Below are 13,589 nucleotides of genomic sequence, written 5' to 3' on the forward strand. Positions count from 1 at the left end.
TATAGTAATAGTTTTACTTTTACTTTCATTCTTTAACTGTCACAATACTTTCCATGAAGTATCTAAAATGTAATAATACATTTTTTTTTGAAAAATTTGATAAATAAAAAAAATATTTTTGTTATTACAATCCTAAAACATAGAAATTATAGAAAATAAAAACAATAAACACATGATGATATTTTGTGTGTGATTATGCTGTACATTTTTTGTGTTCAGACATATTACCCAAACCATCAATATCTTTCATTGTATCTTGAAAATTCTGGTCTTCTGTTATCATTTTTATAATGTCTATGGTCTCTTTCTTCATGATAATTTCTTCTATAATTTTCAGACCTTTTGTAATAGTCTCTCATGTTATTATCATCATCCCTATAAAATCTTTTCTCTGACGATCGCTCTCTGTAAGTGGGTGACCGTGAATGACGACTCTCATAGTGAGAGTCTTCCCTCCGGCTTTCTCTCCAATTCTCTTCACGGGAACTCCTTCGTCCTGGCATTTCTAAACTTCTTTCTTCTTCATAACTTGCATCATTATTTCTATATCTGAACTCTTTTCTTCTTCTTCCTTCATCATAATTTTGATCTATATTTCTATGTCTTGAAGTTTCTCTATTTCTTTGTTCTTCCTCGTAACTTAAATTGTTGCTTTTGTGTTTAGATGATTCCATAGTTCTTTCTTCTTCATAATCTAGTCCATTAGTTTTATATTTAATATCATCTTCATAAGTACAGTTTCGTTCATTATATCTATTAGATATTTTTATATCTGAATTTTCTGAGTCACTGTTACATTTTTCCTTATTTTTTCTGGATGATTTTGTTTTGCTTTGCTTAGGAGAGACATCACTATCTGAATTTGATTCTGAATCCAAAGAACTACTGCTATCACAAGTATCACAAGTACTGCTACTATTACTGCTACTACTACTATTGCTACTTATAGACTTTTTATGCTTATTCTTTAGTTTCTTAGCCTTCTTTTCTGTAAATAATTAAAATTTTTTCTTAAATATCATTTAATATAATACTAATATAAAAAGAAATACAATTAGAATGTTAGTTAATTCAGTAAAGTCATATTTCAAAAATTTGATATATATATCTATATATATATATACATTTTTTTTTCAGGAAATTGTTAAATATATTTTAAACCAGATTATCAAAAAGGTTTACTTATGAGTAGCAACCTTGACAATGATGTGAGCCATTTATACTTGCTTTTTCCTTTGTTACATGTAACAAAAAATACTTAAACTTTTACTTACTACAGAATCAAGAGATAACATTGGTACTTAAAAGAATTCCTAAACATTATCTCTTATTCTTAGCATGTCTAGTCATTAAAAATTTTATTTGCAACAAGACGACTAGTTGGCATTGCCAAGTCTACTCCTTGTAAATAAATTTTTTATTTTATCATCCTATAATAAAGATTAACAATGAAAACAGTAACAGCAACAAGTATTTTTACTGGCATTCCTTAGTTATCACAATAGTTTCCACTATTACTATATTATTTATGATGATCGTTCTTAATGGCCATTCTTTAATTTCTTCAGGTTAGCAATGATTAAAGATATGATAATTAATTTTCTTACATTGACATGAAGCTAAAAATAAAACTGTGAAAGTGCCATTTACTAAAATACATATCTGATATAATTTTTCTTTATGATGCCATTAAATACTTACACCAATAGAATATTTATGTTACCCAAATATATGTTATGATGCAATCCTATAAATATTCTTTTTGTAAAATAATAAAAAAATTGTGTAATAAAATATGATTAATCCTATATAATATAATTCATTATATTTATTACTTTAGTTAAAAATGAAAGCTTCCTATATTAATTAAAAGATATAGCATAAAATGTGAACTGTAATTCCAAGTATAAATTAAACAATACTTATTTAAAAACTTTTTTGAATTATTGAAAAAATGACATAAAACTTGCAATAATTAACATTAATATACATAACATTTACAAGACAGAAAGATAAACAGAACTGTACTGTAGTCAAATATTGAAGTAAATAGATAAATCTTGGACATCTTGAAGTAAATAGATAAAATGATTTCAAACAAATTATTGTGTTACAATTCACAATTTTCAAACAAAGATAGATCCAAGCACAGTAACATTTTCACTGCCATTTAAAAAAATTTTAAACTTTTAATACTATACAAATAATATCTGTAAATGAAGAATTCAAATTAAGATAATCTAACATCTAATTATTAATTCTAAGCTTTCTGTGTGCATGCAAAAAGAAAAATATATACTACAAAAATGTTATAAATTAATAGAAATATTTTCAATTGTATATCCAAAATTGACATTGCATATGGACAATTATGTTCAAGAAAGGAAAGTTAGTTAGTTCTGAGTAAATACACACATATTTAACTAATAAAACAAATATTTTAAGTTTATGTGAATTATATATTCTAAATAAAGTTGATCAGATACTATTTTAATCATAGAGAAAATAGTGAAGTTTTATTAGCTATTGCAATGGACATTAGAATCAAAAGTTTCTTTAATGTGAAATAATCTGATTTAAATTAGAGAATTAAGATTTTTCCTCCAAAAATATTGCTGATTTTTACAGCAATATTTTCTCCAAATACACTAATATAATTAACACTTATGAAGCTTAAAGTCTGTATATAGCTTAGCTTGGTTATTGATAACAAGGATTTTCCCATTTGTATGCTAAATGAAAAACCATCTTTGTTTAAAATTAAAACTTAATATATTTTGTGTAACTGTAAATATTTTCATCAGATTTCTTTTAGATGTGTGTAGTTAATTAACGATTTGATTTTAATCTGACAGAATTGAAATTATGGGAAAGATCTTTAAGAAAATTTCCATATTCATTTATATATTGGCAAATACTTTGAAATAATTTTTAACTAAATTTTAAAAGTTTACCATAGAGGTAGTAAAGAGCAAAGTGAATAATGTATACCTAAATTTTGAGAGATAGTTACAACAAAGGTCACATTTTCTAATAAAGCAGCTTTAATACAGCTGGATGAGCAAGCCAATGACATTGTTTCAACTTGAACAAGCTACATCATTGGTTGCATTCATCAGACTCAACAGTTCCAGAGCTTTTGAGTACTTTTCTGCAGAATGCCCTTTACAGTAGTTCTGTTTTGGAACTTGTTTGGTATTTTTTATGTCATGTTTAATAGTGTCCTTCATTTATTCTACCTATCACTACCTGAAACTGACCAATGATCACTGCTTTTTGTTCCAACGCATACATTACCATACTCATCATTTGTCAGCAGGGCCGGATTAACCCACTTTCGGGCCCTAGACATTTTTTTCTTACCGGGCCCCTTCCTTCTCACACAAGAAATAGAGCACACAAAAAATATAAAACAATAAATAAAACAAAACTAAATAATGTGAAAAATTAAAACAAATCTTAAATTTCCACTCTTACTTACACAATCNAATAATCGTATAATTGATATTTTATGATAAAGAAAAAAAATAATTAGTATTTTTATATTATACAGAAACAATATACCAATGCTAGTGTGCCTCATCAATAGCAAAACAGTTTTAGAACTGTTCTTGTAAATATGCCTCTAGACATGTTCTGAATATTTTATTCATTTTACTCTGAATATAATCAATATCATCAAAGTGTGTTCCTTTCAGTGTTTCTTTTATCTTTGGAAATAAAAAGGTCACATGGGTGAACTACAGTAAATTTCATGTTTGATTTGAACATTGGATTACTGCACCCAATCTACTGTTCAACACCGCTTGGAATCTATTTCCAAAATTTCTTAAATCAGAAGAAAAAGTTTCTCTGTTCTTTCTCAAAACCAGACAATACAATTCTCTAAATGTTTGATTTAGAAACTTCTGGAAACATTCTATTTTACTGACATTCCAAAACCAAAATATTCATTCCACTGAACATCTGATTCATATCTTCTTCTCTCATGTTTCTGTTTCACATTCTATGTTCCAGATACTTTTAAATTCAAATATTAAATTAACTTAATAAAAATTTCCATAAGATTGTTCCTCAATCCTAACACTTCACATATCAAATAATACTAGATAAATGCTGCCCAGCTGAACATAATGACCCACAGAAGAGAATACAAAATATATACTTCATCTCTCTCTTACCCCAGTTTACTGACATGTTGCTCTGTCTCATACAGTTCTCTCCAAAGATTTGGAACTTTCCTTAATAAAATTATATAATTACAGATCTCAAACGTGAATAAAATAAAGAATTCAAGTAGTACGAATAAACACATCTTCAATAATCCAGCAAATAAAAATTAATAAAATAAAAATGTTTTCGACCATTTCTTAATGATCTTCTTCAGTTAACATATCATAGAATAAAATCGAACACAAAAAAAGAACGTAAATACAAAATTAAAAATATAAATAACAGAAAAGTAGCTGCAGTGGATAAAATAAACGAAAAAATAGAAATTAAGCCAAAAAATGTCCCTTAATAAAAATAAAATAAATAAAGTCATTAATTCTTGTAAAAGGAATCACCATGCGGTAGGTAAAGAGTCCGCATCTCTATGGTTGATGCAACCAGTTTTCTTGTGTGCCTTAAAGATCTCCAATTTCTCTAGATATTTCATTGTGTGTAAATTTGTTGTAGGTTTAATTATTTCCACATTATCCCAATGGACTTGAATGTCCTGTTATGTTGCGTAAGCCGATAGCATGGTGTTGTCAAGGTTCTTATTAATCGTATGCTCTTTGATACGTTGCAAATCAAAACGCCGATCGTGTAATGGTATAGAATAGATCCCTGATGCAGATTTCCAGTCATATCGCTTCTTATTGTTTCTTAATAGTTTGAAAACTGTAGGATTGTGTCGATATATCACTAGAAATTATTAGCCCTGGCCGTTTCATTATGTATTTGTCTCAAAAACGGGACATAATTTAAAACCATCCTTTGTCTATAGTCTACCGTGAGATGCCAATGTTTAGTTGTTTGGAAGGTTGTGATAAGTTTCTCGATGATTTCTTTTTGGTATCCCTGTTGTTCTGCAAGCCTTAGAATATATTTTAGCTCCACTATCTTGTCCTTTATGCCTGTACAATGCGTATAAGCTCTTTTTATCCAGGATCTAAAGGCCACTAATTTGATGTGATGTGGATCGATCGAATTATGCGGAATTAAAGTGGGTTGAAAGCATGGTTTTTTGTATATGCTGGTCCAGATCTCTCCTTGTATGCAAATGATGGAAATGTCCAAGAAATTTACAATACTTTCACTCTCCTGGTCCACTTGTAGTAACAAACCGTAAGGGTTATTATTGATCATATCCAAAAACTGCTGTAGGTTAGGTTTTCTTTGCCACAAGATGAATATATCGTCGACGTATCTGGAGTACAAAACAATAATATGTTGAAACTTTGGTAGAATTTTGTTTTTGAGTTGCCGTAAGACCAACTCACAAAGAATCGCCAATGTGGGACTACCCATCGGTACGCCTCTTCCTTGCAAATATAACTTGTTCTCAAATTCAAAAAACGATGTATAATAAACCAGGTGTGCACATTCCAGTATTTGATTGTGATGATGTTGCGCATTTTCAACATTGGCAAATAAAAAATCTCTTATTGTGAAGAAGCAAGAAGATAATTTTATCGATGGATACATCAACTTAAAGTCCAAGACTGTCATATATTCATTGTCCATTAGAGAAATGCTTTTGAGATCCTCTATGAGTTGTAGTGAGTTGTTAATCGAGAGTGGATGGTGATGAGCTTTAGATTGGAAGAATTTGACCAGTTGTTTTTCAATTAAGAAAGTTGGAGAGTTACATTTCTCGATTACAGGGCATATCTGGTATCCTGGTTTGTGTGTTTTGGCAAAAGCAAATATTCTTGGTGCTCTTGGTGCATGGACCATGGAGTTTTGCATATGTAAGAGTCGTGCTAAAAGAGTGGATGTGAACTTTTTAACTCTTTGCCGTAGGGTTTCTAAAAAATGGACAGTTGCTGGTTGACATTCAGTGCTTGTAATTTCTCGTTGTAGGCTGAATGTTTTAGCAATACCACTCCTTTCGATTTGTCAGCCTTCATCAGGACTATGTTATTTTGTTGTAACCATTGTTGTGATTTCTTTATCATGTTTCAAAACTTGTGTGTTCCACACATTGCTTGTTACTTCTTTCGTCGTTCAGAATTTGGTTTTCCAATAAACAAAATCATGGCTCATTTCGCTCATGCCTTTAATGACCAATTCAATATCCGGTATGTAGGTCTCTGGTATTGGCAAAAGGGTCAGAGCATAAAGAGGACCGTAATCCAAGGCTTCTAAAATGCATTGTGGGGATATGATGTTATCCCATGCCATGATATGGGTGTTTCTGCCTATGTTTGGTTTAATATTCTGCATTCGGAATATCCATCTTAGTTTCTTGATGTAATTGCGTTTTAAATTTCTTTCAACATTCTGTGTCAACTTAACAACACTTTTATTCACAATCGCTAGGAGTTGTGGGTCCTGTTCATAAAGGTAGTTCTCCATTTTTATCAGCTTGTACAAAAGAGTGTACGTTTGGCATCTTGTATTCCTAATAGCCTTTCTGAGGCACAGCTGTCTCAATTTTAGGATTAGTGAATTACATCCCGTCGGTAATCATATGCAATAAATAGACATTGGAAATGCACTATTGAGATGGCATTGAGAAAGAAAATCAAACTTAGCCCTTGCCTTACATAACTTAAGGGTCAGTTTCTTATACAGTTTGGCCGGTGTAGCCATTGGTATACTTATATAACGAACTAACTGGATAAATATACTACAAATAAACACACCTTTAATAATCCAGCAAATAAAAATTAATAAAATAAAAACGTTTTTGACCGTTTCTTAATGATCTTCTTCAGTTAACATATCATAGAATAAAATTGAACACAAAAAAGAACATGAATATGAAATTAAAAATATAAATAATGGAAAAGTAGCTGTGGTGGATAAAATAAACGAAAAAATAGAAATTAAGCCGAAAAATGTCTCTTAATAAAAAATAAAATAAATAAAGTCATTAATTCTTGTAAAAGGATTGCCATGCGATAGGTAAAGAGTCCGCATCTCTAAGGAGATCTTTAAGGCACACAAGAAAACTGGTTGCATCAACCATAAAGATGTGGACTCTTTACCTACCACACGGCGATCCTTTTACAAGAATTAATAATTTTATTTATTTTACTTTTATTAAGGGACATTTTTCGGCTTAATTTCTATTTTTTCGTTTATTTTATCCACCGCAGCTACTTTTCTGTTATTTATATTTTTAATTTTGTATTTACGTTCTTTTTTGTGTTCGATTTTATTCTGTGATATGTTAACTGAAGATGATTGTTAAGAAACGGTCAAAAACGTTTTTATTTTATTAATTTTTATTTGCTGGATTATTAAAGGTGTGTTTATTCATAGTATATTTATTCAGTTAGTTTGTTATACAAGAATTCAAGAGTAAACAAAACAAAGCAAAAGTTTAATATTGAAGAGAGGCTATTTAGATTTTGAGGTTTTTGTTCCTTATTCTATTTTTTCCATAAGCCCTGTTATTTTTATTGTGTAAAATTTGATAACATGACAAATTTAAAAATATATATATACAAGTAATAATGCAACAAATTTCCTAATATAAATAAATATCATTATTTTTTAATAATATTTAAGTTAAGTGACAAAGAAGTTGTCACTTTTATTTTTTTGTTAATCTTAACTTGGAAATTGTACAAAGTATGGTCTTTACACTGAGGTTTACAGTACTAAATTCTAAAATTAATATTTGATTATAAAAACACATTTAAAATTTCTTATAAAAAATTAAAATTATTTCAGTACACACATACATAATTCTTAATGACTGTGTATTGAAAACTAATAGAAGTCAAAAAAATTTACTTCATATCTAAGATTCTAACCTTAAATCTCAAGTAAATTTATAGCTTCTGTTAAATTTGATTGTAAATTTATATACAATAATAATTAGCAATAATATAAGAGACTTCATATTTACAAGTATCTAATTAAAATATTAAAGTGATATTGATTGAAATTATTATTGAACTAATTAATAAAAAAATGCTAACCTGAGAAGCTTTTTTTTTTGTTTTGTAGACAATGACTTTAAAAATTCCATTTCAGGATCTTCTTCATCACTTGTTAAAAATTGCTACATATCATAATGTAAAATAAAATAAATAACAATTAACAGTCCTAAAAATATTAATTAAAAATTTTTATTATACAATATAAAATGTTTTATGAAAATAAATATTTAAATTTCATATTGAAAATAGAATTAAAATTTAAATAAATATATTTATCATCTAAATTTAATAAATAAAATATAAAAATTAAATATAGTCAAATATATTTATATGTGCATTAATGCATGCATTTATTATTGCTTTCATACTACATCACTTATAAATAGGCCAAATCAACTAACTCCATTTGTAAATCCTTAATATAATTATTATTATTTTCAAATTTTTTGTGTAACAAATTTTACATATCATTATATTAAAAAATAGCTTTAATATAATGATATATAAAAATACATTCTGCAATGTTTATTTGAATTTAATGTTTAAACGGAATTAAAAAAAATAGTTTATATTATCAATTTTTATACTTTTTGTTTTGTGGAGTTAATAAATTTGGCAAGTGAGCAGCTCAAAAAATGGATTTATTAATAATATCCTAGATGGTTAAGTTATGTTAGATTAGTCATCTCCAAAATAAAGTAATCTTTCTAACAGGATTTATATATTAATTCTCTTGTATTTTCTCTTTCTTGACAATGACTAGAAACTTTTAATCACCAAACTTTAATGTAGTCATAAACCTTTGGTTTTATCAGCAATTCTTTCATTTACATAAAAAAAGAATTGCTGGTGAAGCTGAAGGTTTGTGATTACTTTAAAGTTTGGTGATTAAAAAAAGTTTCTTGTCATTGTTCAAAAAGAAAAAAGTTAAATCTAAATATTCAATATTAAATGAGAGAAACTTTGTAACAATAAATTTTTTAAAGTACAAAATAAGGGCATTTGTTCATTAAATTGCAAAAATTTTATAAATGATAATGTAAAATTTATAATTTTTAAAATGTCAGTTTAAAATTACTGTGTAATTTATAGATGTGCCAAATTAGACACTGATAAAGGACTAAAAGCCGAAAACGTACTTTGTATGAAGTACAGCAATAATTTATTTTTTTTAAAACAAATCAGAAATTGCTCAAAAGATCATGTACTTAAAAAAGCAGAAAAATTTAAGCTTCACAATACAAACTGGAATATAAAATATGTTATATTATTCTTAAAAGATATTAACAAAACAATTAAATTTTCTATTCCCTATGTACTTAAAAGCAAAAATAAATAAGAAAAAATGTAACTGACTTGATAATAATACGTTATTAACTAAAAATTTGTTCTAGAGAGTGTGTGTGTTTAATCAAGTACCAAGTGATGTTTTTCCAGAATTTGTGTTCAAATACCAAGTTGTTGAAGTTGGGAACTGTTCTAATACTGATATACCACTGTTCGTTCATCATTTTTATGAATGAATTAATAAATACCTATAGTTACAAAAAGTTTAACAACACTTACCTAAAAATGTTTAAATAAACTTTACCAAATACAAAGATTAATTTATAAAAAAAAAAAAAAAACACACAGTAACAGTGTTAAAGGTTACTCTTAAAGCAACATGACACCTGGTTGATAAGAAAGCTAGGACAAGGAAGAGAAAAAAAATTGAACTATCAGTTTTCATTAAAGTAAACCTGATGAAAGACACAAAACAAATCGAAAATTTCAATATTCTAAAATACATGGGCAAATTTGAGACAACATGTGTGCTTATTGAATAAAAAAAAAGTAATGAATAATGGAGTTTATACTTAAAAATTGTGAAATTTTTTAAGACGGATTTCCAAAACTGTGTTATACCAAAAACTTTGTTGTACAAGGGCCTCGTTGTATGAGGGATACCTATAATTTTTATTTATGATAGACAGATATTTAAACATTCATATTATTTATGTTTAAAAATGTCAGAATTACAATAATAGCAATAATAATAATAATAATAATAAACCTGATTATTTTGAATTGGATCTAACTGATGTCCTAAAATATGTTGTTTTAAAGATAATCCATCTTCATTCATTTGTTTCATCAATTCAAGTGGATCCATTGAGGCTGCAAATTTATTATTATTAATTTGCTGCTTATTGAAAGAATCAATTATTTGAAATAGCAATAATATACACAGATTATAAAAGCTAAATTATTTAAATATTTAAGAAATGTGAATTATATTATATTATATATATATACAGTATACACCCACACACACACAGTCAAACTTCACTAATTCAAAGATGAAGGGACCAACAAAAATTTTAAATTAAATAAGTTTTAGTATGGGTAGTAAAAATAACTTCAAAAATCATTTCTGGAACAAATAGTTAATAACAATTTATTAAAGACTTCTTACATTATTACAATGTAGGCTATTTATACATTTTTAAAAAAGCTTGACATTTTCAACTGTTTTTGAAGTTTTTCAATTAAGTTGTAATGTACTCTCCATGTTTATTATGTGATTTAAAAATGACATCACATGTTGTCCTTCAACAAACCATCATAATTCTTGAATGTGCTCCTTGACCTGCACTGCTGATGGAACTGGTTTCTCAGAAAGCTCTTCTAGTTGTTAGTTGTTCCCCTTCTTCATCTGAAGATGGACTATTATTTTTGATTTTCAGCACATCAGCCAAAATTTTGGTATCTAAGTTCTCCACAAACTGCCACATTGCTGTCCATGTTAACGTGGCACTCAAAAGAAATGCCTGTACTTTGTCCTACATCTTCCCAGGTATCCACAACAAGTACAATCTCTTCATCATCATCATTTACAGTATATTTTCAGCTTCTAAATGGCAAAATTTTTGAAAGAAGTTGGCTGTGGTCATGAGTTTCACTTGATCACAAGAATTGTTATGCATTAAAACAGCATGTAGCAGGTTGATCTTATTGTTTTTGTCAGTGTAAGTGGTTTGAACAAGGCATCAATAGTGGTGCTTTAATTTTTAATTACTCTGTATTCATCAGTTGGAGAACTGACATCATATTGGGGGAAGAAACATAAACTTTACATTTTCCATCAGGGATGAGGAGTCGGTAAAAAAACACTCAACTCTAACTCCTAATAATTTTAGTAGGCTGACCAACTCCAGCAAAATGAAATACCAAGTCACTTTATGGGGGGCGGAGGCACTCGTAGGGAGTTACCCTACTTTGGTAGTAGGGTAACTCCCTACTACCAAAGGAGGTACTCGTAGGGAGTTGGATAAATACCCTACTTTGAACTCTGAAAGGAGCAGAGCTCCTTTCAGAGTTCAAAGTAGGGTATTTATCCAAATATTTTTATAGTTAGTATTTTTAATATTTAACATACATTAATAATTATTTGTATAAAAAAAATTTATTTTTAACAAATATTTAACTAAGAGGAAAAAAGGGGAGCGATAAAATTCTACATCTACATATCTTTATTCTGCAGCTTTTGCACTTCAATTTCACCTTTCCAGAAAAGTTAGTCCAACTAAAAATTTAAAATTAGCTACTTCAGCCCCTTGTTCAGAAAAGAAAAAGGTATACTCTGATCAATTAGTCTGGATCATTCAAAAAAATAGAGTACTTATTTAGAACGGGGATAATAAAGGAATGAATCAAAAATATTCAAATTCAATTGGGTTAAAATAATTTAACTACTAAACATAAATACTACAAAGAAAACTACTGTATTGACACATATTTAATAAATTAAATTGTTGCATTTTGTATTTAAAATAAATGAATTATAACAAAATACAAAAACATTTTAAAAAGTTAATAAATATAAAATAAATTTTCTTTCATTTAAATAAAAAAACTAAATTAAATTTAAAATGCTGGAGTCGGAGTTGATACATTTTTCCCAACTCCAACTCCTCTGGCCAGAAATTCCTCCTGACTCCAACTCCGCAGCCCTTTTTTCCATCAGAGGATTGGTATTATATTACTTACAGTTGTCAATAAACAACATGATGTTTTGATTTTGTTTTCCAAATATTTTTGTCAATTTTTAAAAGCCACCTTTCAAAAATTTCACTTGTCATCCATACTTTTGTATTTAATTGATATTCTACTGGTTTATTTTTAACATTTTTGAAGCATCATGAGTTGGCTGCAATCATTAACAAAGCAACTTTTTTAGACCCATCCACTTTTGTCCCAATTAACCTTCTGTGAGTCGCATGGGTCTGACAGACCCATGCGACTCACGGAGGGGGTAAAAAAAAACGTCAATTAATTTGTCGCCGTTGCCGATAGCGAGTGTCGCAATAACTTTATCGCGCTGAAGTTGTCGCGCGGTGTCTATTATACTTTATAATATCGTTATTTATTTATATATTTATATTTTTGTTTTTTTTTTGTTATAATATTGTTTTCAAAATTAATGTCTAATTAACTTTTAATCATTTTAATTATTATTCTATTTTTATCATATAATTTTTATATATTACTTATGATGATTCTTCGTATATTAGACGATGCAAGTTGGCATTTTTTTACATTTACTAACCAATGGGAAACTTGTGAAAACAGTCTAGCTATAAATTGCCGGGAAATATCTCCCCCCTTTCGGCAATGATCTTGGAAATCAAATGTAAACAATCGCTATAAATTCGCTTGTTTTATTCGCGTTTTGAGCTATAAATTGTTAATTAAATATTGTTTCACAATGTATATACGAGTAAGCATGTTCTCAAAACTGTCTAGCAATAAATATTCCCGGGAAACTCCAACTCTCTATAGTAAGTCTATGGAAGATGTTATTGCTGTTAATTGGCTTTAAAATTTTTGTTTCTACGCCTATTACACTCTAATTGGTAATTTATATTATGACTGATTTAAGTTCAACGAATGAGAGGTTTCTTCAGAACCATCTGGTCTGGATTTTCCCGCGAAGAACCAATCAACGTGATTAAAGTCAGAATGTAAGCAAACCTTACAAATAGCTATCTTCTTCATTTTAGAGCCGTAATTCTGGTAATTTTACTCCTGAATGTTCCTGACAAAACAAACATTTGTTTAAATAACGTCAATTAAAATGAAAAGTAGCGAAATTAGAGCTGAAAACGATGAAAATGGCGATTAACTAACTTTTATTTACATTCTGACATTGATTTAAGTGAAAGGCTAATTCTTATCGCAGTCAATTTCCCACAAGACAATTCTGAGAAGATGCTTACTCGATCAAACGAAATAAAAGAACTATATGTTAGCTAATTAGCCCCTAAACATTATGAGAGCTAATTAGATATAAAGTGAAAAATTACAACTATGCGACAATCATATCGCATAGCTATCATTATTGTAAAATCAAATAATCTAAATTAATCTGATAAAAATACTTTAAATTGTTATCTGCAATTATTATCTATTTATTTTCCATCGCTAAACAACAAAACAAAA

General features: G+C 28.2%; 1 protein-coding gene across 1 annotated transcript in view; it reads right to left on the bottom strand.

Moving 5' to 3' along the window:
• The window catches only part of LOC111626628 (corepressor interacting with RBPJ 1-like), a 41,903-nt gene continuing 28,314 nt past the window's right edge, over window positions 1-13,589 (bottom strand). Inside the window, exons 8-11 of the mRNA XM_023370074.1 lie at window positions 10,162-10,265; window positions 8,147-8,227; window positions 6,267-6,429; window positions 1-988 (exon numbers count right to left, since the gene is read on the bottom strand). Of these exons, the coding sequence (XP_023225842.1) occupies window positions 237-988; window positions 6,267-6,429; window positions 8,147-8,227; window positions 10,162-10,265 (1,100 nt within the window). The 3' untranslated portion in view covers window positions 1-236. The remainder of the gene's footprint in view (window positions 989-6,266; window positions 6,430-8,146; window positions 8,228-10,161; window positions 10,266-13,589) is intronic.

This window comes from Centruroides sculpturatus, unplaced genomic scaffold (assembly GCF_000671375.1).
Source record: "Centruroides sculpturatus isolate CEXI.00-Female unplaced genomic scaffold, Cexi_2.0 scaffold399, whole genome shotgun sequence".
NCBI lineage: Eukaryota > Metazoa > Arthropoda > Arachnida > Scorpiones > Buthidae > Centruroides > Centruroides sculpturatus.